This window comes from Vidua macroura, chromosome 23 (assembly GCF_024509145.1).
Source record: "Vidua macroura isolate BioBank_ID:100142 chromosome 23, ASM2450914v1, whole genome shotgun sequence".
Classification (NCBI taxonomy): domain Eukaryota; kingdom Metazoa; phylum Chordata; class Aves; order Passeriformes; family Viduidae; genus Vidua; species Vidua macroura.
The window spans coordinates 4,799,032-4,823,800 of NC_071593.1; the positions used below are offsets into that span (position 1 = coordinate 4,799,032).

Genomic DNA, 24,769 nt, shown 5'->3' on the forward strand with positions numbered 1-24,769 from the left:
ATATATTACTGTATAAAAAGGGAACAAATGACCTTAAAATTCGGACATCTGTCTCTGATGGGTTTCTCTGTGCTTCTCAGAAAGAAGTAAGAGAGACAGACCTCCCTCAGGCCTGTGCAGAAAGCAGGAGCTATTCTGGCTGTCCTGCTGCTCCTGCCAAAAATCTTTGGCTGGAGCAATGCCTGAGCATCTCTGTGTCAGCACAGGGAGAGGTGCCCTCTGCAAGGACCTGACCCAAAGGCAGGTTTTTCTTCATGACTTTGTGGACTCAGGACTTGCCCCATCCCTGGGCTCTGCCCCACATGCAGCTCTGGGACATGGCCACAGCACCTGGTGGGAGGCCAGCGATGGCTCCCAGTGCTCACTGGGTTTGAACATGGTGAACATCCCCAGGTCCCTGCAGGCACTTCCCTTTCGGTGGGGGATGCTGAGGGCCCTGAGCCTGAGAGATGCACCAAGTTCCTGGTGCTTGGAGGTAGAGGAGCTCAATCCTGAGGCAGCACGCTGGCTGTGCGTGGCTGTGCCTGGTCACCATGCTGGGTACAGCTGGTCCCTCCAGCTGCAGGCTGAGCATCAGCCCAGTGCCATCCCCATGGCAGAGCCCCAAGGCCAGTGGGCACACGCTGAGCCCCAGCCTGTGGCCCGAGCTGCTGGAGGCAGCAGTAACCCCTCTGTCCTTCTGATCTCCCCCACTCTTCCTCCCAGCGTTGCAGGCGATCAAAAATGGGCAACAAACGAGCAGTCAGCATTTGTGCTTGAGATGTATTTAAAAAGGTTAAAGCAAAACAGATCAAAACATCCCTTATTCTACAGCCTTTTCCCCAAAATAACACGTTAGCCCTAAGGTAAAAATCAATGTTCAAAGCCTGTACCAATTTTCAGAGAGATAAATGCTGTGTTTAACACTTTGCGTCCTCGGTGTGCGTGAAGTGCTGCCAGTGACTCCCAGTTAATGTCTTTGTACTGGTGAGGTGGTTCTGCAGACTGAGGAGAGAAAGAGCTAAACCAGGCACTTGTGAGAGCTCCTTTCACAGCATTTCACACTGAATGACTTTAGAGGATGCCGACACTCTGGGTTTGTCAGCCACATCTCCCGGGGACAAATGCAGGAATTGGGCTTCCATGCCAAATCAAGACAGCACGTTCCGAGGATGTGCCAGGAATGCACTGCCCAGCCCCCACATCCCACTGGAAGAGCCTCACTGGGACCAGCAGGGTGCTGGGGTATCGCTGAAACCGAGCACGTACCAGTTTTGACGACCTTCTCAAGTCTTTAAACTCAGCAAAACCGGCAGCACCTCACTCAGACTTGTAAGGAAAAGATTGGGTTTGTCCACAGGAGCCTTTGAGTGTTTGTGAAAGGTCAGTGGGGGATGCGAAACTCACCATGGAACCAGAGTGGTTTGTTCAATTTACGAGCATCATTTGTTTCAGTGAAACCAGAAAGTTATTCAGGTCCCTGCCTCAGCCCTGCCCGCTCTCACCAGAGGCTGGGGCTGGAGCAGAGCATCGATGTCAGCCCCGAGCCCGTGGCTCACAATGCCCCGGCAGGACCTGAGAGATGCCAACAAGGCTTCTCATTAACCCACAGCAGTTTAATTACTTGTTGCATGGATGTCTCCTCAGAGAGAGGACAAGGGGCATGGATTCTTGCTGCTTCTTTCTAAGCAAATGCCAGGGGTGTAATTCCTAAATTTTCAGACATTTTCCTGATTAGAGGCTGCCTCAAGTGCCAGGGAAAAGCCATCAAGGAGCAGAGGTTCAGGTGCCTCGTTGACCCTTGCTCTCCACAGGGATCCTGGCAGTGATCCCTGCTTCCCATCCCTGCAGAGCTGCTGCTGCTCTTGCAGGCACCAGCTCTTTCCACACAGAAACATGCAGCTGATCAAACATGAAGCAATAAAACATTTCCTCAGCCCACAAACACCTTCTACAGTCAGCTGGGTATTTTCTGAGCTAAAAGGGCTTTTTTTCTTCCTTGATGGATCCCTAGAACGATAATTGAATGATTTGCTGTAATAAAAAGTTAAATTGCATAAAATTAATATTGATCCAAATTAAGCCATTTGTCTGCCTTCCCTTTTCGGGTCCACAAACACGATTATTGCTTTGGCTGTTACAAACCAAATACAATCACAGGTTGCAGTCACAGCTTGTTTTCTGCCCTTTGCTCCCCCTCTCTAGCTCCCTTCTCTTGCAGGGGAGAAGGCAGCACCTGGGCCAGCACCTTTTGGATCTTCCTGTGCACCAGGATGCCTCTCTCACCCTGGCCAGGCTGTGGCACATGCTCCAGCCTCGAATGTTTGCAGGAGGGACCACAGTGGACCAGGAAGGAGGAAATGCCCCATTGACAGACTTCAGAGCCAGTTCCCTCCTGCTTTCTCTTCCCCTCCACCATTTTCTCATGGCAATAATTGGAAAGGAAGGAAGGAGCTATAAATACCTCTGGAAATTAAAAGGAGCATGTATAGTCCTGGCAGAGAAGGGAAATATCTAGAGGGTCTTGGCTCCTCTCCCCTACACCTACTGGCAAGTGTTTACTTTGAAATTTTTCATTTGTCTCCTCTGGGATTACAGGCAAAACAATATTTGACAGCCCAGGAAAACTGCGGTTTCTATGGAGCCAGGGGTGGAAATCTGGCTCGGAGTAAAGCAGGCGCAGGAAAGCAGGGTCTTAAAAATGAGTGAGCCTCTGCAGTGGGATGTGGGAAAAGATGCCCCCACTGCCTGCAGTGAACCTCAGAGCACCCAAACCACTCCTGGAGCTGGTGAATGGAGCGAGATTTCCAATGTCCACCTGCAGGTGGACACAGCACTGGAATTCCCACACACAGAATCCCCACAGCACTGCCCAGACAGACCCTGGGTTTCCTGGAAAACCCCCTGGCTGCCATCCCCAGGAGCAGCTCAAGGCAGCAGCCTCTCCATCAAAACCTTCTCTCCACAGGCCAGGGAGCTGCTGCCCAGTGGCTCTGGGACATCACTGCTGGAAGGAGAATTTGCTGGGGCAGAGTGAAGCAGAAGGAAATCCAGGCTTGCCTGAGTAGGAAACACATTTTTGCTGCATCTGGGCTTGTTCCAGAGCAAGCCCCTGAGTGCAGGGCTACTTGCCAGCTCCAGACCCCAGCCTGGGAGGCAGAGAAAGTTCATGGGACTAAAGAGGTTTCAGACCAAACATTCCTGGCTCAGGGAAGCAGGGCTGTTCCTGCAGAGCCATTCCAAACCAGCCCCAGTGCCAAACAGGTTTATTCTATAAACTTTGCAGATGCGGAGGCAGGGCAGAGTTACTGAAATAGCTCTCAATGGGCAGGTTTGGGGCTAAGCTGCCATGTAAAACTCCATGGAAATATTCGAGGTGAGCAGCTGGGGCCAATCTCTGCCAGAACTCATCCCAGAGCATCGCACGGGACCAGGGACAGCTCCCAGCTGCCGTTCCTGGTGTGCTGGATTTACCAGGACCGGGGAGGAAGGAAAGGGAAAGGCAATTGTACATTCAGTTCAACCCTAGATTGTTCTTTCACCATGTTCAGCTGAGCTTTACAGTGCTTAATTTAAAGTGCTGTTCCGTGTGGGAAACTCATAAAACAACACGATCCATATTTATTATCTCTTGATGGCTCCGACCAAAATCTTCCCATTTTGTGAGATTAAGGGGAGGCAGAAAAGGCTCGTGCTGCTGTGCCAGCTCTGCCAGAGGGTTGCACGTGGGTCTGTGCAGACTGACCGTGCTTGCTGCTCTGCTTGGCCATCTGCACAAGGAAGAGTCTGCAGAAGACACAGCCCTTGTCAGCATCAGCCTCCTGCCCCTTATCTCCCACTCCTTCCCCTCCAAACCAGCAGCTTCCAAAGCCTTGGAGAAAGACTTTTGTCCACCTGCAGGTGGACAACCCACGGCCACACACCCCCAGGAGCTTAAAGAGAGGAGGAAACCATAGCTGAACCTTTTATTTCTTAATAAGGGGGTAGAGCCCAGCAGCTTAATCTGTCCTTTTCCCTGGGAATCCACTGTGAGCAGCTGCCCCAGTCCTCCCCGCGCCTTGCAGCCGCTCTCCAGCCGAGCTCTGCTCCTGCCTATTCTCCAATGCCTTGTTGTCCTCCAAAGTGAACATGAATTGCTGCCAGCTCAAATTAGCATCTTCTCACACTCGGCCAACTGAGCTGCTGGAGGAGGAGAAGGAGTCGGCATCTTCCAGCCTTTAGAGTTTGTTCAACTTCTGTTACACACTGCCTGATTTCCGAATGGTGAGAGAGCCTTTGGAAATTGGGTGTCTCCGTCTCCTCTCAGATGGGAACCTGGCTCTTCTCGGAGAAGCCATGGAGCAAAACTCTTGCACAGGGATCTCAGACAAGGCTCTGAGGAGATTAAACTTTGTACACAAGACAGAGAAACAGCAGCAGCTGAGTCAAAGGTACTAAGGGCAGGGTTTCAGCAGGAGATGCCAAGGATGGTTCTAAGACTGCAAACCAACCAACCAAACCAACCTACAACAACAAACCAGCCCCAGAAACAGCTCAGTGATCTGCAACTGGCCATGGCAGCAGCTCCTGCAGAACATCCTGGAAATGCCTTGTGCAGGAGTGGGGAAGAGGGGAATCCCTATTGCATATCCCTATGTTTTCTTCAGAAACGTTAATAACTCCAGGGACCGAGCTGGATGAAGAAAACCTTTCACCGGGGCCATCGGTTATTTGATGGTGTGTGGTTGATTGCACAGCTTTGGTGTCTAACTGCCACACATGACATCCCCCTGGAATGGCATTTGGCTGCCAAAAAAATGAACAGGAGCCAGAAAAAACCCCAGCTCAATCCAGATACTTTTGCCTGGTTACTTTTGATTGTCCTTCCAGTCTGCTTGCAGACCCTGTGGAGGAGGATAGGCTTTTTATTGACCAGATAGCTGTGGCTGTAATCTTTCTGAAAATGCACATTAAAGGAATTTTAAAATCGAGATTATCTCAGTGAGTAGTCCTTAATGACTCCTTCACAGCTGTTACAATGCTTATGTAAATATTGCCAGTGAATATTTAAGTCTCTATTAAAGAGAAATTTACTGTGCTGTCCATAATTGAATCTCTACATAAATCCCACTGCATAGGTTGGCTCTCTGGAGAGTCACTGCCTCCCTGTTCAGCTCCATCCTTATGTGATTGTGGATATGATGCCTGCAGCATCCTTGGGGAGACACAAGCCCCTGGAGGGGACCTGCGCCCCAACTCCAGCAACTTTAAAATCAAAATATAGGAATAGTGTTCAAGAAGGGGGGAAAAGTTAAACTAGGAAGATGTAACAAAATGTGATTGAATTCAGTATAAATTAATATTCCAGGTGGGAACAGGACATGTGTATGTAAGCACAACTGCCATCAGCTCTTTTGTTCTGAAGCTGGAGGAGCATGAAAACAGAAACTCGCCTCCTATCTGAGCTCAAACCTGGCAGAAGTAGCTGAGACATGAGAAGAGGCTTTGGCATTTCTCTGGGCTCATGAAGAGAAAGCCAAATGAATTCAGATTCATCTGCACTTGAAAAGCCACTTCTCTGCAGGACTGGAGCAGCAGATGGATGGAGAACAGGAGCACCACAATCCTCCAGAGCATCTCCCACCACCCAGCATCACAGTGCCCAGGACAGGAGCTGAACCAAGAGCTGAGCCACAGAAATTCCAGCTTTCCCAATAATGCTCTGAAAGATCATTACAATAAACTGAACAAGATTAAGTTCTCTGAACCAGATGGGCCTTTTCTTCTCCTTCTCCATTACCAGGTCTCAGTCTGCCCACACACACCTGGTCCTGTGGCAGTGGCATCCCCTTGGTCTCAACCCACAGCCACACACCCCCAGGAGCTTAAAGAAAAGAGAAATCAAAGATCACAACTAGCTGAACCTTATTTTTCTTAATAATTATTATTATTGAACACTTACAAGCAAATATAGCATCAGGATCTTAGGAAGATTTAATGGAAAAAAATTAATTTTCCTAAACTAATGAAGTACTTGAGCTCCAGGGCAACAACTGCTAATGGTGCTTCTATCTCAGCTGAAGAGGCAAAAAAATTGTGTTTAATAGTAATTTTAAATATAGATTTGAGGTTCTTTCCCATAAATCATGAAGCCAGATAAGGACTGCGCATAATAACTTGTCAGATTACATAAACAAAACTGATTTCAAACACTTTAAAAAACACTTTTATTCCATTTGCAAGGCTGCATGCTTGTGAGGAGAATTCACATCTGCGTGAGCCACCACGCACTTAACCCTTCACTCGTGGCAACTCTTCCTATTTAACAGCACCAAATGTAGTCATCACACAGCCTTAAAAAAAAAAAAGAATTTAAATTGTATGGGCATGAATTTGTCCAGGGAGGGATCCTGGCAGGTGTGCTCAAGGAGGAGAGCTGCTTCCCATGCAAGGGTGTTGGGCACCTGCGAGGAGCCAGAGGGGACCCTGTGTGACATCAGCCCAGCCAGGCACCAGATGTCCCAGGAGATCCTGGGGTCAAAAGCAGCCAAAACCTCTGCTGGTGGCTCAGGGCTGCTTCCCCCCAGGTTTCCAGCCCCAGCAGCCTCCCAGTGCCTGCTCAAAGAAGCATTGTCCCTCCACCACGAGCCCTGCATGTCAGGGAAATGCAGCATCCATCAGTTTTATTCCCCGTGTGCTGCCCTGAGACACCTCTCAGCTGCTGCCCTGCTGAGCTATTACCCTGAAAGTAAATAATGGCTCATGCTGTTCCACTCCTTCACAACAGGTATTTTTTAATGCTTCCCTCCTTGAATCCCTCTTTCCCCAAGGACCACAGACACGTCAGCAGAGCAGCACCCACCGGCTCAGCATCTCCAGCGCTTTCACTGAGGGAGCAAACACTTCTCTCTGTTACATTGAAAACGTCAAGGTGATCATTAACATCCTCCCTGAACCTCTGCTCCCTTCAGTAAAGGGATGCTAGGGGGAAAAAACCTCACTGACAAAACCTGAATTAGCACTTGAGGGTCTGTAGACAAACCCTGGGGAATTTGTACCATGAGCTCTCCAAATTCACCATCCTCTGGTCTTGGACCATCCCCAAATCCCTGCTGCCAGGACAACCATCCATCCCCAGCTTGAGGGCCTGTTGATTACCATGAATTACTACAGTTTGTGTTGAATTGAACATTCCTATGAGAGAATGCCTGGGTTCAACCAGTGGCTTACACTGAACCCTCTGTCCCTGGCCAAGGAGCCCGTGCATGGACGGAGCAGGGCCATAGCTGCCAGCAGAACCACCTTCAGGGGCTGGTGGCAACTGGGACTCCCTGGAAAGCCCAAAACCCACCTCCCTTCTCCAGAACAAGCAGAGGGACCAAATATCTCCATCCCAAATGCCCTACCCTTTTCAGTGCTTTATAAACTTTTTATCCAGCTGTAAAATTTCTAATTATCTGAGGTAACTAACCAACGTTGCATGAACCTCAAACCGAGACTATTCCAGTCAAATACATAATTAAAAATTTCTGCTGTGCTGGTTCCTTCCCCCAGTTACATAAATTACTGTGCAGGGTGCAGCACCACAGCTGGGACCCCAGCTTGATGATCCTGACTGTGGTAAATGCCAGGACCAGGAGGAATGAGCTGCACCCTGTCCTTGTCCCCCCAGTGCAGTAGCACTGGCTCTCCTGGCAGCATTCTCAACTCTCCCAGATGTCATTCCCTGCTCTCTCTGCGCTTGCTTTGGAGAGCCACAAGCACTGGGAGCCCCGGGCTGCAGCCCAGGAGCAGGCTCAGCTGGCAGGGAGGTTGCCAGAATTAGAGCAAAGCACATCCCCAGCTCGCCCCTCCTCAGAATCCACTCTGGGAAACATTCTTCTGTAAGGACCCAGCAGCAGCTGGAGACTGACAGTTTGGAAAGCCACAAAGAGGAGAGGCTGTGGCAGGGAGAAGCTGATGCTCCCAGCTTCTCCAGGCTATGCCTGTCCCAGCTGCTGGGACCTCAGTGCTTGCATCTTACCGAGCATCGGGAAACTTCTGCGCCTCCTCAAGCTGTGCCAGAAAACCTGATATTCCTCCTAATGATTCACCTGCCTCCACACTACATCAAAGACATCAAGTGGGTCTCATAGCAACTGCCAGATTAGCACTTCTCCCTAAGCCAAGCTTATCACCACGAGGGGAAGGGCTGGAAGGGAATGTGTGTGATGCCAGCTGGGAAACAGGAGCAGTTCCCCCCTGACTGCCACATACCTGCTGGGGATGAGCTGCCACTGGGCCCTTAGAAAGGACGAGCAGGGGCTGAGCCCCAGGCAGCACTGGCTCCTTGTCTGGCTCTTGAATAACCTCTGCCCTGGCCTAATCAAGCCTGGAAGGTTCCTGCCCCACAGGCAGTTGCCTTTCTGCAGACCTGCCTGTGAGAGGAGCTGACTTGCAGAGCTCTGCTTTGGCTCAGCTGTCTCCAGCTGTAGCCTCTGGCACATCCGTGTGTGCCATGTTCAGGATTCCCTCGGCTTCCCACAGCCTGTGTGAGCAGGGAGAGGGTCTGTAGAAGATTCCTGTGCTTGTGTCCATGCTCCATGTGCACTTGTGTTTGATGTGGAGCGTTGGGCACTTGCGTTTGGGAGTGCTGACAGCGGATGTCAGCCCCGTTCAGCCGCAGGAAGGATTTAGAATCACAGAATCACAGACTGGTTTGGGGTGGGAGAGACCTTGAAGTTCATCTCATTCTAACTCCTTTCGATGGGCAGGGACATCTTCCACTAAACCAGGTTGTTCCATGGCTCCTTTTGCTCCAATGGTGCTACTGGAACAGCCCCAGCCCTGGCTGGCTGGAAGGGCTGGTGGGAGAGGGAGGCCAGCCATGCTAAGTGCTCCTGGCTGCCAACACACGGGTGGACAAGCACATCCTATTCCAGCCCAAATCCATTTTAGATCAAAGGCATTTGACTCTGCCTAATTGCAAAGAGCCATCCCGCCTCCCCAGTGCAGCTGTAGAACTTCCCAGGCACAGCCCTAATCCTGCTGCTGCCCCAGGGCTGAGTGTGGGGCCTGCCTGTGGGTGCCACGAGCCTCATCTCCTTGGCAGTACCATGGCAAGAGGGGGCAAGTCCAGAGTAGTCCTGACAGTTTCTGTGGCTTTTTTTTTGGAAAGGGCTGTGGAAATCCTGTCCTTTGGGTCTCACTGCTGCTGCTTTGCCCAAGCATTTCCAGCCTCTCCTTCATCTCTGGGATTTACCCTGCTATCTATAGCACTGATCAGCAATGCCAGGAAGCTGGCAGGACCTTGTGACCTCATGCCTATTGTGCCACAGCTCTGGGGATTTTGCTTGCCAGGGCAGCTGGATACAAAGACATCTCCAGTGGGAGCATTTAACAGCTCCTCACAACAGATTATTGGAGGGTGCTTTAAACCCCAGGGCCATTATCTGAGCCTAATTTTCCGTTCCAGCCCCTAACATTTCAATTTCCCCCTTCATTGATCTCCGGCTTTAATGGCTCTCCCAAGCTTTCCTCAAGTTGAGAAGTGCCCATTTGGTACCGTTCCTGCCGCATCCTACCAATGCCTCATCTTCTTTCTTTCTCCTACCCCTTTCCCTTTTCTCATCCTTTTCACCTTGAAAACACAGCCTCAGTGTCCTCACTTCCCTGGGAATTGCAGCACGGGCCCTGCCCCTGCGGGCGGTGCTGCATTGCCCCCTTGGCTCCCTCACACGGGGCTGCAGCTGGACCCTGGGAAGGAATTTCATGGAGCTTGGGAACCTTCACTGCCCCTTTTCTTTCGCCTCTTTGCAAGCCAGGCTGGCACTCCATGAGCTGACACTTGATGCCTCTCTGGGGGGATGAGGGCGGTTCTTGGCCACCAAACTGCTCCAAATCCATTCAGTGGGGCCCAGCAACCCTCGGTGGTCTCCAGTGGCTTGGGGGGCTCTCATCCCCCTGCTTTGTCTGCTCTGTCCATGTGCCCAGGGCTTTTGGCTGGCTGCCACCAGTGAGGCTGCACTGTCCAGTCTCTTCCCAGCCCCCTGGGGATAGGATGCTCAGGCTTTGGCAGCTGCTGCTCGGTGTCACTCAGCTGTCACTGCCTTTGTCCCTGCCAGTAGGCTGTCTCCCTGCTGGGAGAGGGGCTTCTCACCCACTCCCAGTCTCCCTGGCACTAAGCAGTGCTGTGGGCTCTGGAGAGAGTTTTATTGGGCTATTGACTGCTTCTTTTCCCATCCTGCAGAGTCGTTCCTCAGGCACAGCCAGCTCTGAGATGTGTGCACAGCCCAGCACTGCTCTGCCATTCCCTCTGCTCAAGGAGAGGTGACCTCAGTACCTTTGGGAGTCAATTATTCAAAACCAGACAGTTCTAAAAGCTGCCAACACTCAGGAAAAGGGGTTTATTGGCATTTAAACTATTAGTCCTGGCACCTGTTTTTCAGCCACACTCTCTGCTGGACTTGGAAAAATGCTGGACACTGAGCCAGGTTCTGGGACAAGGGACACTGAGCCAGGTTCTGGGACAAGGGACACTGAGCCAGCTTCTGCCCAGGCCATGTGGGACAAGCAGTCACAGCAAAGCTTCAGCATGCCAGTGTCTGCCCAGGAGGGACAGGTTTTGAGAGTTCCTGTCTCCTTAACCCCTGGGAGAATGCCAGGGCAAATATACCAGCCCAAACATTAGCAGCATCCATGGATGCAGAATGGTTTTGGCCAAGAGGCTCTTGGGGCTGATTGAAAGCAAATTGGTGATTGTGGGGATTTTTCTCTCCCAGGGGCTGAGCATGGCTAACTGCTCCAATGGACAGCTTTATGGACTGTTACATGGATATGGCTCTTCCCATGGCTTCACAGACCCATTTCACAAATGGTGCTGGCTGCAATCCACTGCTCTGTGCCGAGCTGCTGGTTGGGACATTGTCGTGAAGGCTGAAGCAACGAGAAGGAAAACACGAATGAGAAATAGATAGGGAAAAACAAATGTCAAGCTGTGCTTTTTATAGTGCGAGGGCAGAGTATTGGCTGGGCTTTTAAGAAGAGAAGGATGGGTTGGTAATTGGAAAAGTGCTGCGGGGAGGGTGGCAGTGTGGCTCCTTTTCCTGCAAGCACTCAGGACCCCTGGCCAGCCAGCCCTGGGCTGGGATGCTGCACTCTGCCCACATTGAGCCTGTGACCAAAGGCACTGCGTTCCTCACAGTGCAGCCCAGGCATGGGCCAGCCCTGATCACCCCAGCCACAGAGCCTGCGAGGTTACAGAGAAGAGACTCAGAGGAAAGGACCGAGCTGGATCCCAGTTTTCAGGCAGGGCTGGCCCCATGTCACCACAAGCTGAGCAGTCTTCTGGGTTAAGCAGAGAGCTTGGAAACACTCACTGGCAGCCAGAGGCTGAATTGGTGCTGCTTAACTGTGGCTTTTTCTGGGAAACTAAACCCTCAAGGCCACATGTGGCTATACCTGTTAGTGCTGTCCATCGGACACATCAGGCAATGTGCTCCTGCCAGTGAATCCTGTGATCTATTCCTAAACACTGTGTTATTGAAGGCTGGAGTGAGTATCAGGCAGAGAAATCAACTGTTCCCTGATCTAAGCCGACTGGAATCAATGGCTGCAGGGGGAAAGTGCGGTCAGCTACCTCAGAGCCCTCTGGCAGGTCAATAAATACACCTGGGAGGACACGCTCGCCTGCGGAGGTGGATGTGTTCCCCCTGGCCTTGCTGCTCGAGTGATGCCCTGCTGTGCTCCGGTGCTGCTGACCTTGGTGTCACATGGACTTCACACAGGGCTTCACACTGTGATGTCACCTTGCCCCCAAGTGCCACCAGGGCTTTTGCTCCTGCCCCTCCTGCTCTCATCCTGCTGTGGCAGAGGCGAGGAGCTGGCTCCCAGGACACCCACCACCAGCTCCCGCCTCCGTCCTCTGCGCCAGCCACAGCACTTATTCACGCTTGAAAATTTGCAAGGGAAAGATAATAAACCCCCCAAGAAAGTCTGTCCCTGTTTTGGCCTGACAAGGAACTAAGATAAATGTCACTTTTCAGTTAAAATCATGCTCGGAAGATGAGCAGGAACAACGGGGATTTCATTCTGCTACATTTATTAAACACAGAGAGACGTGTCACTGCTGGTAGAGACAAGCAGGTCCCACAGCCCTGGGGCTCAGTCCCTACCAGTATCAGAAATACCCAAGATTAGATCCAGTACAAGCCTGGCATTTGAAACCTGGGAACTGCATCCACATGTGCTTCCTGATTCCTTAGGAGAAATCCCACTGGAAAGCCAGTCCACAGCACAAGTCACAAGCAGCCTCCTCCCTGCCCACTCCAGGTGGGCTGGTGGAGATTTTGGGCTGAAGCCCCACTACAGACTGAGCCCACCACGGGCTGTCCCGACATGTACCGTGCAGGTCTCCTCCACTGCGGCATCCTCAGGGCTTTTCCTCTCCAAGCCCTCCTGCCATAACTCATCTCTGCTGAAGGCATCCTGCCTCGAACTGCTCATTAGCCCAAATTGCCTGGCAGTAACAAATTGCTCTCTCAGCGCCCGTCATTCACCGGGCCAAGTGCAGTGATGGAGCCGGGCACGTCAGCAGCTCGCTCTGCCACGGGGCACCGCGGGCTTGGTACGACCCACGGGCTGCTTCAGCTGCAGCAGCAGTGATAAACCCTCTTTTCTGCAGCAGAACTCACTGAGGGGTCAGCTAATTCCAATTTTAATAAGAGGTTTTGTTCAGGCTTGCTTGGGCCGTGCCATCCGCCAGGAGTTGGACACATGCTGGGGGCTGGTACCTGTCTGGAGAGGGGGGAGTAGGGAGTAGGGATGAGCTGCTGGAAAACCTTATCCATCAGTGTTCCCTCTGCTCTGCCGCTGAGCCACCCTGCCTGCCACCAGAGGCATCTACATGTGGCCCCCCATTCCTGTCCCCCATCCCCTTGGGGACCTAAGGGCACTCAGAGGGGTGCAGAGCATGGAGATCTTGGCTGTGAGACCAGTCAGCTGGGATGATGTACTTACACTTTTAATAAGAAATAGCACTTGATACAGAACCGTTCCAGCATTTATTGAACCGAAGTGCCTTCCGCTGCTTCAGTGCAGAGCCCTGAAGCCTGTCCTGGATGATTTAAGAATGATCCATCTGGAAAATGATGCAGACAATTTGTTACATCCAGCCAGAGAGCCATAGAAACCACCATAACAAGCTTAAATGATTTCAACATCACTACATCATCCAGCCCCAGCCAATCTTCCTCAGAGCCACTGCCGAGCTGGGGTTGCCTATCCTGCATGGCTCCTCTTCCTGAAACTGATGCTGCTCCTGCAGCCCATCCTGTTGAGGCATCTAGACAATGCTTTGTGGAGCATGGGGGACTCCTTTCCACCTTCCTGCTGCTTGTCTCACCCCCACCACCCTCCCAAATCCCTATTTTAAGACAAGAAGCTCCAAGCAGCTCACAAACCCTCCTGGTGGGCTCCTCTGGCTGCCAGCAGCACGGGTGCCTGTTGATGGTTACCACCTCGCCCTGGGTAAATCAAGGCTTCGGTTTTCAAAATAGCGTGTTGATTGAAGCTTAAAATATCCCCAGCAATTACTTCGCCCCGGTATAATTATAATAATTAAACTTGGATAATGCTTAGTCCTACTTTTTATCAGAACTGTGTGCTGCAGCATCAGTGTGTGGTGTTTTGTTTCCAGCCTCATTTTCCAGCCTCGCCCTGCCGAGCAGTGCTGGAAGGGACATGAGCTGGCAGTCTCCAGTGCTGACAAGGGGATGGTGACCCTGTCACAACCCCTCCAGCCCTGGGGACCACTCGTGGCACCGTTTAACCCAGGGCATGGTGTGTGGTGGCCGTGCCCTGGCCCTCACTACGTGGTGGGACGAGCAGCAGGAGGGGATGCTCCCGGCTCCATGCTGGGGCAATGGGTGCTGGAGGGAGTAGGGATGCTGGTTCTTCCCTTTGGCTGCTCGCCTCATCCCACCCCAATCCCTCTCCCACAGCTCAGCACTATATTTCTCCTCCACGCTCCCAGCAGCGTCGCTTGGAACAGCTCAGGCTGGTGAGTACGTTTCCGGCTGTGATAAATAGCAGGGAAAGGAATGAGAACCTAACACTGTATTTCATGCCCTGAAATCCCACTTGCATCTGGAAATGAACAGAGTTCTCCAGCTGATATATGCAGCTCTGAGGCCATTCGCATCCTGTTCGCTTGTACACATTGTCTCGGTGATTTAAGCTGGCAATTTGGCCCTAAAATGAAGAGCAGCTCACTTTGTCCCTCCCCATTTTTCTATATATTTTCCTGCAGAATGGAGCTTTTGGAGATTTGGCTGGGCTGGGGCTGGGCATCCTCTGTGGTCTGGCACGGAGAGTTGCGGAGGGTGCTGGCACTGCGGGAAGGCTGCTGCCACAGCCTGGGAATGCAAGTGGCAGGTGGCTGTGCTGGTCTCTGTCTTCCCAGGCCGTCCCTCTTCAAAGCCAACATGCACACCAATGAAGGCTTTTCCCCCTTTCCAGGTCAGATGGCATTGTGAGGATGACAGCCATGCTGTCCCACAGAGCCCCGGGGAAGGGGGATGCTGTGGGGGCAAGGGGGGCTATGGGAGCTGTCCCTGCTGCCTGGCAAGAGCCCTCCTTGTGCTGCCCAGTCCCCACATCAGTCCGTCCATCTGTCCGTCCGCCTGAGCAGCACAGCAGGGCCAGCCTGAGTGTGACCCATCATCACCTGCTCCACACCCAGTGTGCAAACCAGAGCCACCACTTACCTGCTCACGGCCAGGACACCTCCTGGGGTAAAAGATGTAGCTGGATGAAGTGATTTCATTGCAGAGCTGTTTGTTTAAAGCATCTTTAGTGATGTTTAATTAACTCCCCAACAGTCCTAGTCAATGGCTTCCCTCTTCCAAGCAGCTGTCCCAAGGCTCACAGGGTCCCCTCAAAGCCCTGGGGGACATTGGGTGAGCCTGGGGACCTGGCACCCTCCTGCCTGTGCCACAGGCTGAGGTGGTGCTGCCGTGGCGGGGACTCCAAGGGGATGCACCACACCCTCTTCCCAGGACCAAGGCTTCCCTGCTGCTCACCCGAGGTGTGCACAGCTGGGAACAGGGGGATTTCCCCAGGGAAGCCTGGACTCCTTGCTGAGACATGGATCCCCCTGGACACCAAACCAACCCCATCCCCTCCCTAGGGACCGTGGCTGCGCGTGGAGGAACCCAGTCACCAGCGGCTGCGCGGTTCTCATATCAGTTTTAATAGCAACATCAGAGTACTAAATATACAGAGAGGGCAAGGGGACAGGGTGGCATTTACAGTGCTTCCAAATACACGGCTTCCACGGACAGAGACAAATTAAAAACCGCTCAGGAAGAAAAGGCCCTTTTGGCACTGCCCCAGCTCGCGCTGTGGGCGGGTGGGGCAGCCACAATGCCAAAAGGCGACGGCGCTTCCACCGGATGCCTCCTGGTGCAGGATTTTCCCAGGAAAAGAAAGAAGTACTCAGTGATGTAAAACCGGTTACAAAGTAAAACTGTCTCATGTTAGAAAACGGGTTTTGGCAAAATAAAAATAAAGTGTAAACTCCACTGTACATGTCCTATCAAACAAAAAAATAAACCCCTTGGAACCTAAAATAGAAGAATCTGGGTCAGAAATCTGTGCCCTTAGTGTACATTTTTGTGCAACATATACTTTTTTCAAAGTAAATATTATCTCCACTCGTGACACTATTAAAAATGTACCTACAAATGCTGAGAGTAATTCTTAAAAATGTGTGAGAAGCGTTAGATGAGCTCGGGAGACCAAACCCACAGACTTGGAAATGGCAAGGGATTTCTTGCTGGTTTTGAAAAAATCGTGTACAGATTTAATATCTGGTTGAACGAAAATTCCAACCACATTCATCCTGAAATGGGTGGGCTGAGATAGGATAGATATATTTTTGTTTTATTTTAATTTTTTTTTTTTTTTACAAAATATATATTATGTGTAGAATATCTACTATTTAACTACCGTTTCAGCTGAACTACCTTCCTTTGCAACAAGCTGCCAGTGGAGAAGAGGTAACCTGAAATCCGTCCCCGCGCCAGCTCTGCATTGCTACGGTGACCTCCTGGCAGGCTCGGTGCCTTTGACCCCATGGAGCACTGGTGCCCCATGGAGCACTGGTGTTCTCTGGAGCACGGCTCCTGCCACCACCACCGGCCGCCCCTTCTCCAGCTGGGAAGACAGAGTGAAGGTAAACGATCGGATCTGGAGAGACAGGCGGCTGCCCGGGACCGGCTCTGCCCGGGGTGCTGTGGGGTGGAGCCGCCTTCGGGGGACCCCGGCTTCCAAAGGTCAGGGGGTTGAGGACCAAACCCTGCCCGCCCTACCTGTTGGTGCCATGATGTGGGAGCTCGGACCTGGAGCCCCAAACCTGCTCAGTTTGGTGCAGGATAAAGCCCACCGGTGCCGGTGGCAGCAGCGGCACCGACCCCTGGGCAGGTGGGAGCGGCACATCCTGTGGCTCCTGCTCAGGGTTTGCAAGGGATGTGGAGGGAGGAGAGTCCCAGACAGCCCTGGGAGGGTTGGGCTTGCTGCAGAGACCAAGGAGAGCCAACGTCTCCTTGCCATGGGTGGCTTGTGCCACACCACTTTCTCCCCTAAGACAGAGCCACAAGTGACACACAGACACTCCATGACTTGTCTGGGGAATGTGGCAGCCTCTTGGCTGCCATGGTGTGTTTCTCAGGGACTATTCAGGGGCTCAGGAATCTGGAAAATGAACTGGAAAGAAACAAGCAGCAGTGGGCTGAGGGCTTACAGCAAAGCAAGGAGCAAAACTTTTCTTTTTTCAAGCTTCCAGGACCTTGGGGTGAGACGATGTGCCCAAAATATGACAAAGCTCCCATGGGAGCGTGTCTGAGAACACCATGCTTCCCTGCTTTTCCACGGTGGGAAGATCTACTCAATAGACTATGCCATGGAAATGCGACTTTCTATTCTCATTTCTTTCTTGTTTTTTGGCTTTCATCTATAGGAGGGAATGAAATAAACACAGTTCATTTCTCTTCACTGTGCAAGACCTTGGGATGCCTGGATCCTGCCTCGTACATCACTGCATCAGCAGCTCCATCCCAGCCCTTCCTCCTCCTCCTCTCCCTCCACCGCAGTGGCCCAGCATGGATGGGGGGAGGCTTCCTCTGATAAAGTGCAAGTGCTGTTGGTCCTTATAAATAAGGGAAGATTGTGCATCTACTTTTGTTCCCTGGTTCACTGCTCAGCTCCAGGGAGACCAGGACATGTCCTGCTGCAGACTGGGGGAGAAGCTCATGCAAGTCCTGCCCTCTGAAACCTGTGCCCGTCCTCGGGGTCACCATGATTCACCTTCCTTCTCTATCTCTCTCTCTCTCTCTCTCTCTCACACACACACACACACACACACAGACACACATTTACACACATTTTCCCTTCCTCTTCCCCAGCTCCACAGGGAATTTCCTGCGAGCCAGGTGCCTCTCCATCACCACTGCCATCATCATCACCACAGCTTGCACCAGTGCTGCCCGTGCTGCCCTGACATCTCCCAGCTCTGCCTGACAACTTCCCTGCGGGCAGCAGGTTCCATCCATGCAGAAACACAGAGTGCTGCTTCAGATGCCCTGCAATGAGGGAGCTGAGATATATTTCTTGTCATACTGCTACCGCGATTACACTGGAATACCTGTGGGAATGAAATAAATAGGAAGATTAAGGGGAGAAGCACAAGGAACATGGCTCAAAGCTGGTGTGGATGGATTCCCATGAAGTCACAAAGGGAGGAGAGCCTGTGGGCAAGGGCTGCACCACTGACACCAGCATCACAGGAAAGCCCAAGGACACTGAGATGACCCTGGAGAAGTTGCTCAGACTCCACACTTCCCAAGGACAGACACTCCCCCTGTTTCCCAGGGACAGCTAAAGCTTTGGGGGCCACTGCTTTAACAAGACACTGTCTCCTCTTCTCCCTGGAGGCATCCAATGCTCTGGAGAGCCAGACATGAGCCACCCAGGAGATCCTGCTCTGCCCAGGGGATGGTTGGCTCAAGTCCGCAGGTAATTGTCAGGGCTGGCAAGGAAGACTTCTGTCTGAGGCAGCGTCCAAAAATTCAGGACAAATAATCCAGAGTGTGCAATTCCATGGGAAAAGGACAGAAAAGGACACGGGAACAAGAGACCGCACGCGTGGCTATGCAACACCACAGGCTTCTACTTTTTTTTTTTGTTTTTAAACTGCATGTTCATTATCATAAAGAAAAGGAGCTGAGTAATCAGTGGGGGAGTAGAAACGTGGATCTGGACAATTCTAAAAAACCACTAGTATTTATCAAGGGCAGTTTACAAAAAGAACTGGAGGACTTTGGTCTGATCTCTGCTGTCGTTTCCACCCTTTTAACATTGAAGGGACCCAAGCGAGACCCATCCCAGTGTCTGATGTGCAGCACGGCATGGCAGCACCCGACTCCATGGAAAGACTTGGACAGAGGGTTTAGGGTCAGCACCCACGAACACCACCCACCCCAGCAGGAGCTGGATGGGCTTGGACGTGTTTCTAGAGCAACACACCAAACCAGAGCCTGCAGAATCGTGCTTCCCTGGCAAAAATTCCCTTTAAACACTATTAAGAGATCTCCAGGATTGTGGACAGCCAGCTGTGTCTTCTCCTGCTGCAGCAGAGCCAGCCAAGACCGGGAGAACAAAGGAAGAGGCTCTCTCAATCCCACAGCCCCAGGCTGGGGGAGGAGGACACGAGCTCCTTCCTCTGGTTTCTCACACAGGGCTGAGTAAGCTTTGGTGCTGTGGCCAATTTAGAAGCCATTTTCCAAAAACCTTCCCACACCCCACTCCTAAAATTTTTCTTCTGTGCCAAGAGAGGCCCATCTTTTGGAAGTCCACCACAAAAATCTGCCCCGTCCAGCCCCGAGGTGTCATGCCTAGCACGATGGAGATCACAGCTCTGTGGACACAGGGCAGGCCCAGGCTTTCCGGCTTCTTCCCATCGACCTTGATGATGTATCGGGATACAGAAGCCTGGAAATACCTTCAGCACCACCTTGAGCTGTGCTCTGGATGGTTTTGGGAAGCTTTTCCTCTGCTTCCCGCCGGCAGCACAGCCCCAGCTGTTTCCCACCACGGTCACGTCGCTGGAAAAGCATTTCCAAAAAGAACCAAAATTATATATATATATGTATACATACATATATATGTCTATACATACACACACACACGTATATATATGTATATATGTCTACCTATATATACACATATAGGTTGACAGGCAAGCTGCCAAAGTAGAAAACATCAGATCACCCAGTTTGCATGATGCGTGTTAAAGAAATGAGACTTTTAGCCCATGACATCTTCTTTAAAAATGAGTATTTAAGATCTTCAAAAATTGCTACAGTACAAAAAGTGTTTGTGTGTGTATATATATATATATATTTTTTTTTTTTTACTCTCTACATATACCGTATGTATGTATGCGTATGGACCGGAATGGATGACCCCACCAGGAGAGATGCCCCAATTGTCCTCCACAACATTTCCAGGAGTTATTGTCTCAGCTCTTTGCAAAGTCCTTGCATCGGTTCATGGCACATAATGGTATTATTGGCACAGGTTCAGAGTCACCGTCCATGGCCGGGCTCCAGGCGCTCAATCCTTCCCTTTCCATCCCTTGCTGGTTCCTCCTCCTCCTCCACGGGATTCTTTACTTTCCATTCTCTCCTCCCAAAAACGTGCTCCTTGACAACGCAGTTACCTATAGGCGTGTTCATTTTTATAAAAATATATTTGGCCCATAGAACGCTGCTCTTTGAGTCTCCTACTGGTAAACAGAAATGGTAGGTACAGGTAACCCATTATTTTTTTATATTTTTTACAGGTTCACCAATGGAATCCTGTTGAGGACGAGAAGAAAAAGAAAGATTAAGTCACGACAGGGAATTTGCACCAAGTCTTGCATCACTGCTTGGATGATTTCCCACAGCCTAGAGGTTTCCTCCTCCTTTCTCCTTGGCTATGGAGCTGTGGGATTCCTGGGGGAGCAGAGCATGGAGGGAGCAGGGTATCAGTGACCTCCTCCTCATTCTCTGCAGCTACTGGTCTGTGCTGGGGATTGGGACCACTACTTCTCTCTCCTTGGGGCCTTTTCCAGAGTGGGATTTACTCCTGATCATCCCTGTGTTCTGCAGCTTCTCACACTCGGGTCTCGAGCAGCGAGTGCTCTGGCAGACGAGGAGATGATGACAAGCACTAACAAGATTTTCTAAAGTTAAATCTAAAGAATCAATAGGGAATTGGTTAAGCACCAAACCAGAGATCCTATCAAAGTCCTTAAGCTATTTATTTACCATCTACTGGAAGATGTCTTCCTATGTAATCTTGGACCCTACATGTGAAGACAATCACTCCCCATCACTGGCGTGTGGCCACTTGCTCTACATGTCCGTGACATTTCATGAGCTGCAGCACAGCTGGGTGTGCCAAAGACAGCTGCCAGCAGGTACCCACGCCCTGTACAGCCATGCTCAGGATACACATTCCTAATCCACACATCCCTAATCTGTGCCCTCTGCCTGGCTGGGATCAGCATCCAGAATGTGGTGTGCTTTTTGTTCCAGGGTTCTTTCTCTAAAAACCTGCTATTTTTAAGCGAGATGCCCAACACACCATCTCCAAGAACAACCCTGAAGTCTTAATTAGTGAGACAGATTTTGCAGAGTCCTTAATCTCCTGTGCCGGGGCTGTGCTGGGACTGCTGCTACTCCTCCAAAGACAAGCTGGGATCTTTTACGATGACTCATTATCTGTTAATGTTAACACAAACCATTTGCTGTTGTTAGGCAGAACGGGGCCAGCAGCAGCTGCTGCCGTGTTCGAGCGTGGCTTTGCCACACAGCGCTGTCAGCTCTCACCGCCCTGTGCCAGGGCAGGGTCAGGCTGGTGTCACCAAACCAGCACAGCTGCTGGGCCCCAAACTGTCCCCTCCCTGCCAGCGGTGCCCACGTTCCGTGGCTCCTGGTGGGCACTGGTTAATGCACGACGGCGGGATGTACGATCGGTATTGTATCCCAAATAGCCTCTTTGTGCAAAGTAGGTCAGCGCTTGATCAACCTTACAGATTTTTGTATAATCTCATTCCATGGGGTTTTTCAGTCAAAGAGAGCAGGATTAAGGACAAGAATAATGTGGAATCTCAAACTTCATTTCAGAAAGCCCCAAAGCCAGGATGAAATCAAGCCAAACCAGCCATCCTGTGCTGTGGTGCCTGGACAAAGCCACTCAAGTCTTTGGCACATGTCCTGTGCTGGTCTGCAGAGCGGTGGTGCTCCTGCCTCTGTCTGGGTGCTCCTCCAGCACCACTGCCACCAGGCAAGAGAAGTTTTCATCCCTCTCTCCAGGTAACTCCTGAGAGCTTCCACTGACTGCTCCACTCCTCACCTAGCCAGCCTAGGGCCACACTGAGGCTGCACCATCACACCAGCCTGCTGCAGACAGACTGACTTCTCTGCCTGTGGGAGCAGCTGCTGGCAGCTGCTGCTGAGGTGTGACATCCACCAAGGAGCTGGTGCTCCAGTGGGGCCTGGCTGCTGGCACAGGCAATCTGCTGGAAAGCTCCACCAGCTGCTTCCCACGGGCGGCATCGCCTGCCATGGGGAGGGATGGTGTCCTGGCAGGGACCACACCTGCAGCACAGGAACCCTCCCCGTGGCTCCTGCTGGCGCAGGAGGAATCTGACCCCAGGAAATAGCTTCAACATCTGCTCCCTGTGTACCTGGATGAGTTTTACCAGGTTTCCTGACACGACCGTAGCGCTGCCTGCAGCTCTCTGGGCTGGAGATGCTCTGCAGTGCTGTCCCTTGTATCTGCTGCCTCAACTGCTCAGCCCAGCCTGATGATGCTGTCAGCATCACCCAAGGCCAGGGTGCCAGCTGGGCAGCACTATGGTCAGTCCTCACACCAGGCTGATGGACTGTCAGATGTGAAGTTCACATTAAATTCCAACTTGGCTCCCAGTGGTCATCTCCACAAAACATCTGTAGCACCTCTGTCCTGCCATCCCTGTCCTGGGACATTCCACCTGCCTTGTGCCTCCAGCTCTGGCCCCACACCATCAGGAGCACTAATGTGCCAATGAGACACAGCTCAGAGCTGTGAAGTGCTGTCAAATAAAATTTGTAAAACACGAGGAGAAAGGGGCTGTGAGAAGAAAGCTGCATGTAGCCCCTCCAGCCAAAAAGCTGCACATGCTCCAGAGCATCCTTGTCCTCTGCTGTGGTGCAGTGGGTCAACAGCAACTGTCCCCTTCAGGTGACCTTGCTGCAGCTGTGGATGCCAGCCAGGAAATACTCATTCCCCCGGAAGCGGTGCAGCCCAAGCAGCTGCATCTCCTTTTCCACCAGCCTCTCCCCTAGAAACAAGAGCTGGAGAGGCATCCTCCATGCCTCCACTCCTCTGCTTCCCTCCAGCCCACTGCTCCTCTGGCACTCGGCAGCTGGTGACAGCACAAGGCAACCACGGTGGCAGGGACAGCCTAGCAGGGAGTTCATCTCAATGCCATCTGCACCTTACACAGTGACACATGAAACTTGGAATGCTCATTTCACCTGAGGGATTTCCCACCAGCACCTGGGACACACCACTTATGCAAGTGTGTCCCAGAAACACCCTGGTGCAAACACACCTGTGCAGAGTAAACATGCAGAGAACAGGTAGAACAGGTTTGGGATCAATCTCATTTTGTTACCCTTAATGAAACCAAACAGCAGCTTCCAGAATTGCATCTGTAATTGAAGTGCCATTACAGAGCTAATGCTCCAGGTACGAGCCCAATAGATTTTTCCAGAACGCATCAATGTGCACTTTATGGATTCCATGAAAACGGATCAATGAGAATTTCAAGGATTTAATAAGGCGTAATGGAACGGCTTCAGGCTATTTAGAAATCTATGGAGGTGACCAGGGCACAGTCTTTGGCCCAGGGTTTCACAGGAGCTGGGGCAGAAGCAATGGGATCCACACAGGATTCCTACAGTGCTTCAAGCTGCTCCTTCCCTCCCTCTACCTGAGGCATGGCGAGCTGTAGATGGCATTGAGTGTAGCTGGCTTGCTTTATGTGTTATTTCTTTTAAATTCACTTTAAGCCAATGGAAAGACGTCTCAAACCACAAAACTGAGGGTGGAAAAGGCCTGGTGGGTTTATTGCTGAGGCTGGTGTTCCCTGCAGATCCTCCATGCTCATTCTCCTGCTGCCCTCACTCCTGGCACCAGCTCCTGCCTGGGTTCCTTTGCCCTCTGCCCCCTGAGACAATGGCCACAAGAACAGAGTCAGAGAAAAAACATGAGCATATCAGTGAGTGGGGAGTGAGAGCCTTTCACCTTCACCGTTGAAGCTGCCACAGCCAGAAGAGGCTCTGGGGGGGCAGTGGGGCCATGCCAGGTGAATTCCTGCTCTCTGCCCCACTGTGCTGGCACACACCTCACCTGCCCTGTCTAGACACTGCAGCCCCAGCATGGCCAAGATCATTAACTTTTTATTCCCTTCCATTCTAATCTAATTATATTTCTGTGTTCAATAGCTGTGCATAATGTTAAACAGGCTATTCCAAGTGAGCTGCAGCCAGGGAAGGCTGGAAATTTCATTTACACTGAATATATGATTCATTACAGCAGGGACTTGGGACAGGGCAATTAATTCACCTGAGCACGTGACTCAAGTGGGCACTTCTGCCCAGGGCAAGCTGGCACACATAGACCTTTCCTGCTGCTGCTATCAGCTGTGCCACCTTCAAAAGCGACACAAGGAGGTGAAAATGGCTCAGGCCAACTCAACAAAAGAGAAGGAAATCCCTAAAGATTGTACTCTTGAAAATAGAATTACATCACTGCAATCCTTCAGTCACAGCAACACCCCAGGTGTTGCAGGGGACTGTGCTTGAAGGGTTGGCTTTGCAGAGCAGCAGGAGGAGGAGGAGAAGGAGAAGGAGGAGGAGGAGGAGGAGGAGAAGACCCCAGCACCCTTGCAGTGAGCATGGAAGTGTTCATGACAGCAAACATCACCAAATGAGCTTTCAGATACTGGTGGAGCGTGCATGTCGGACATTGGCACTCCGACGGGGCGGGCTGTCCATCATGCCACCAGAGGTTAATTACAGATCAGGCCATTTCCCAGCACGGAAATTACTGTGGCTTGCTGAGGTTTCAGAGGTGGGCTGGAACCATGGGATCAGGCTGAAGTCCAAGGCTGCCCCAGGGACCCTTTGCTTTTGAGTCCTTGTCCATCCCTGTCAGTGTGGGCTTGTCTGCAATTAACCTCCCTGGAAAAGCCTCCCAGTGCCCCATCCACGGCATGAAATATGTCCAGTCACACTGAAGGAAGTGCAGGTGGCAGGATGGCACCGGGCAGGGTACGATGGGCACAGTGGGGGCACAGGATGGATGCAGGATGGGCGCAGGGAGCGCGGTACGTACCAGGAAACAGCCCGCTGGCGTCTGCCCTGCCCCCAGAAGTCAAACAGGCTTCGGCCAGTCAGCAGGAGATTTCAAACCATTTCTCAGACACAAAGGCCACAGGAATAAGATGCCGGTCAGAAGAAGAGGGTCTGCAGTGAGCAGAAAGAGGGGCTGGTACACGCTGGTACGTAACACACACGGTGCAAGCCGGGGTGGCCTGCTGCACAGTCAGCTTTTTTACGTCTCTCTAGAGTGATGCTTTGAGTGGGCCTGGGTTCACCAGGCTGCCTGGAAGTGCTCTGGGATAGAGGGTCCCAGAAAGCATCCCTGGATGGCAGAAAAGCCATGATCTCTGCTAGCC

General features: G+C 51.7%; 1 protein-coding gene and 1 long non-coding RNA gene across 3 annotated transcripts in view; one reads left to right on the forward strand and one right to left on the reverse strand.

Annotated features, from left to right (window-relative positions):
* Window positions 1–15,164: 15,164 nt before the first annotated feature.
* Window positions 15,165–24,769, reverse strand: part of AJAP1 (adherens junctions associated protein 1) — a 37,848-nt gene continuing 28,243 nt past the window's right edge. The window contains exons 5-7 of one of the 2 annotated variants that reach the window (XM_053997744.1): window positions 24,427–24,557; window positions 16,308–19,853; window positions 15,165–16,152 (exon numbers count right to left, since the gene is read on the reverse strand). In XM_053997744.1, the coding sequence (XP_053853719.1) occupies window positions 24,485–24,557 (73 nt within the window). In that variant the 3' untranslated portion in view covers window positions 15,165–16,152; window positions 16,308–19,853; window positions 24,427–24,484. Of the gene's footprint in view, window positions 19,854–24,426; window positions 24,558–24,769 lie in introns of both variants that reach the window. The other variant, XM_053997743.1, reaches the window with a different exon arrangement.
* LOC128818415 (uncharacterized) lies at window positions 17,921–19,941 on the forward strand. Its single transcript, XR_008440480.1, has 2 exons — window positions 17,921–18,009; window positions 19,838–19,941. It is a non-coding gene; the product is annotated as an uncharacterized LOC128818415 (long non-coding RNA).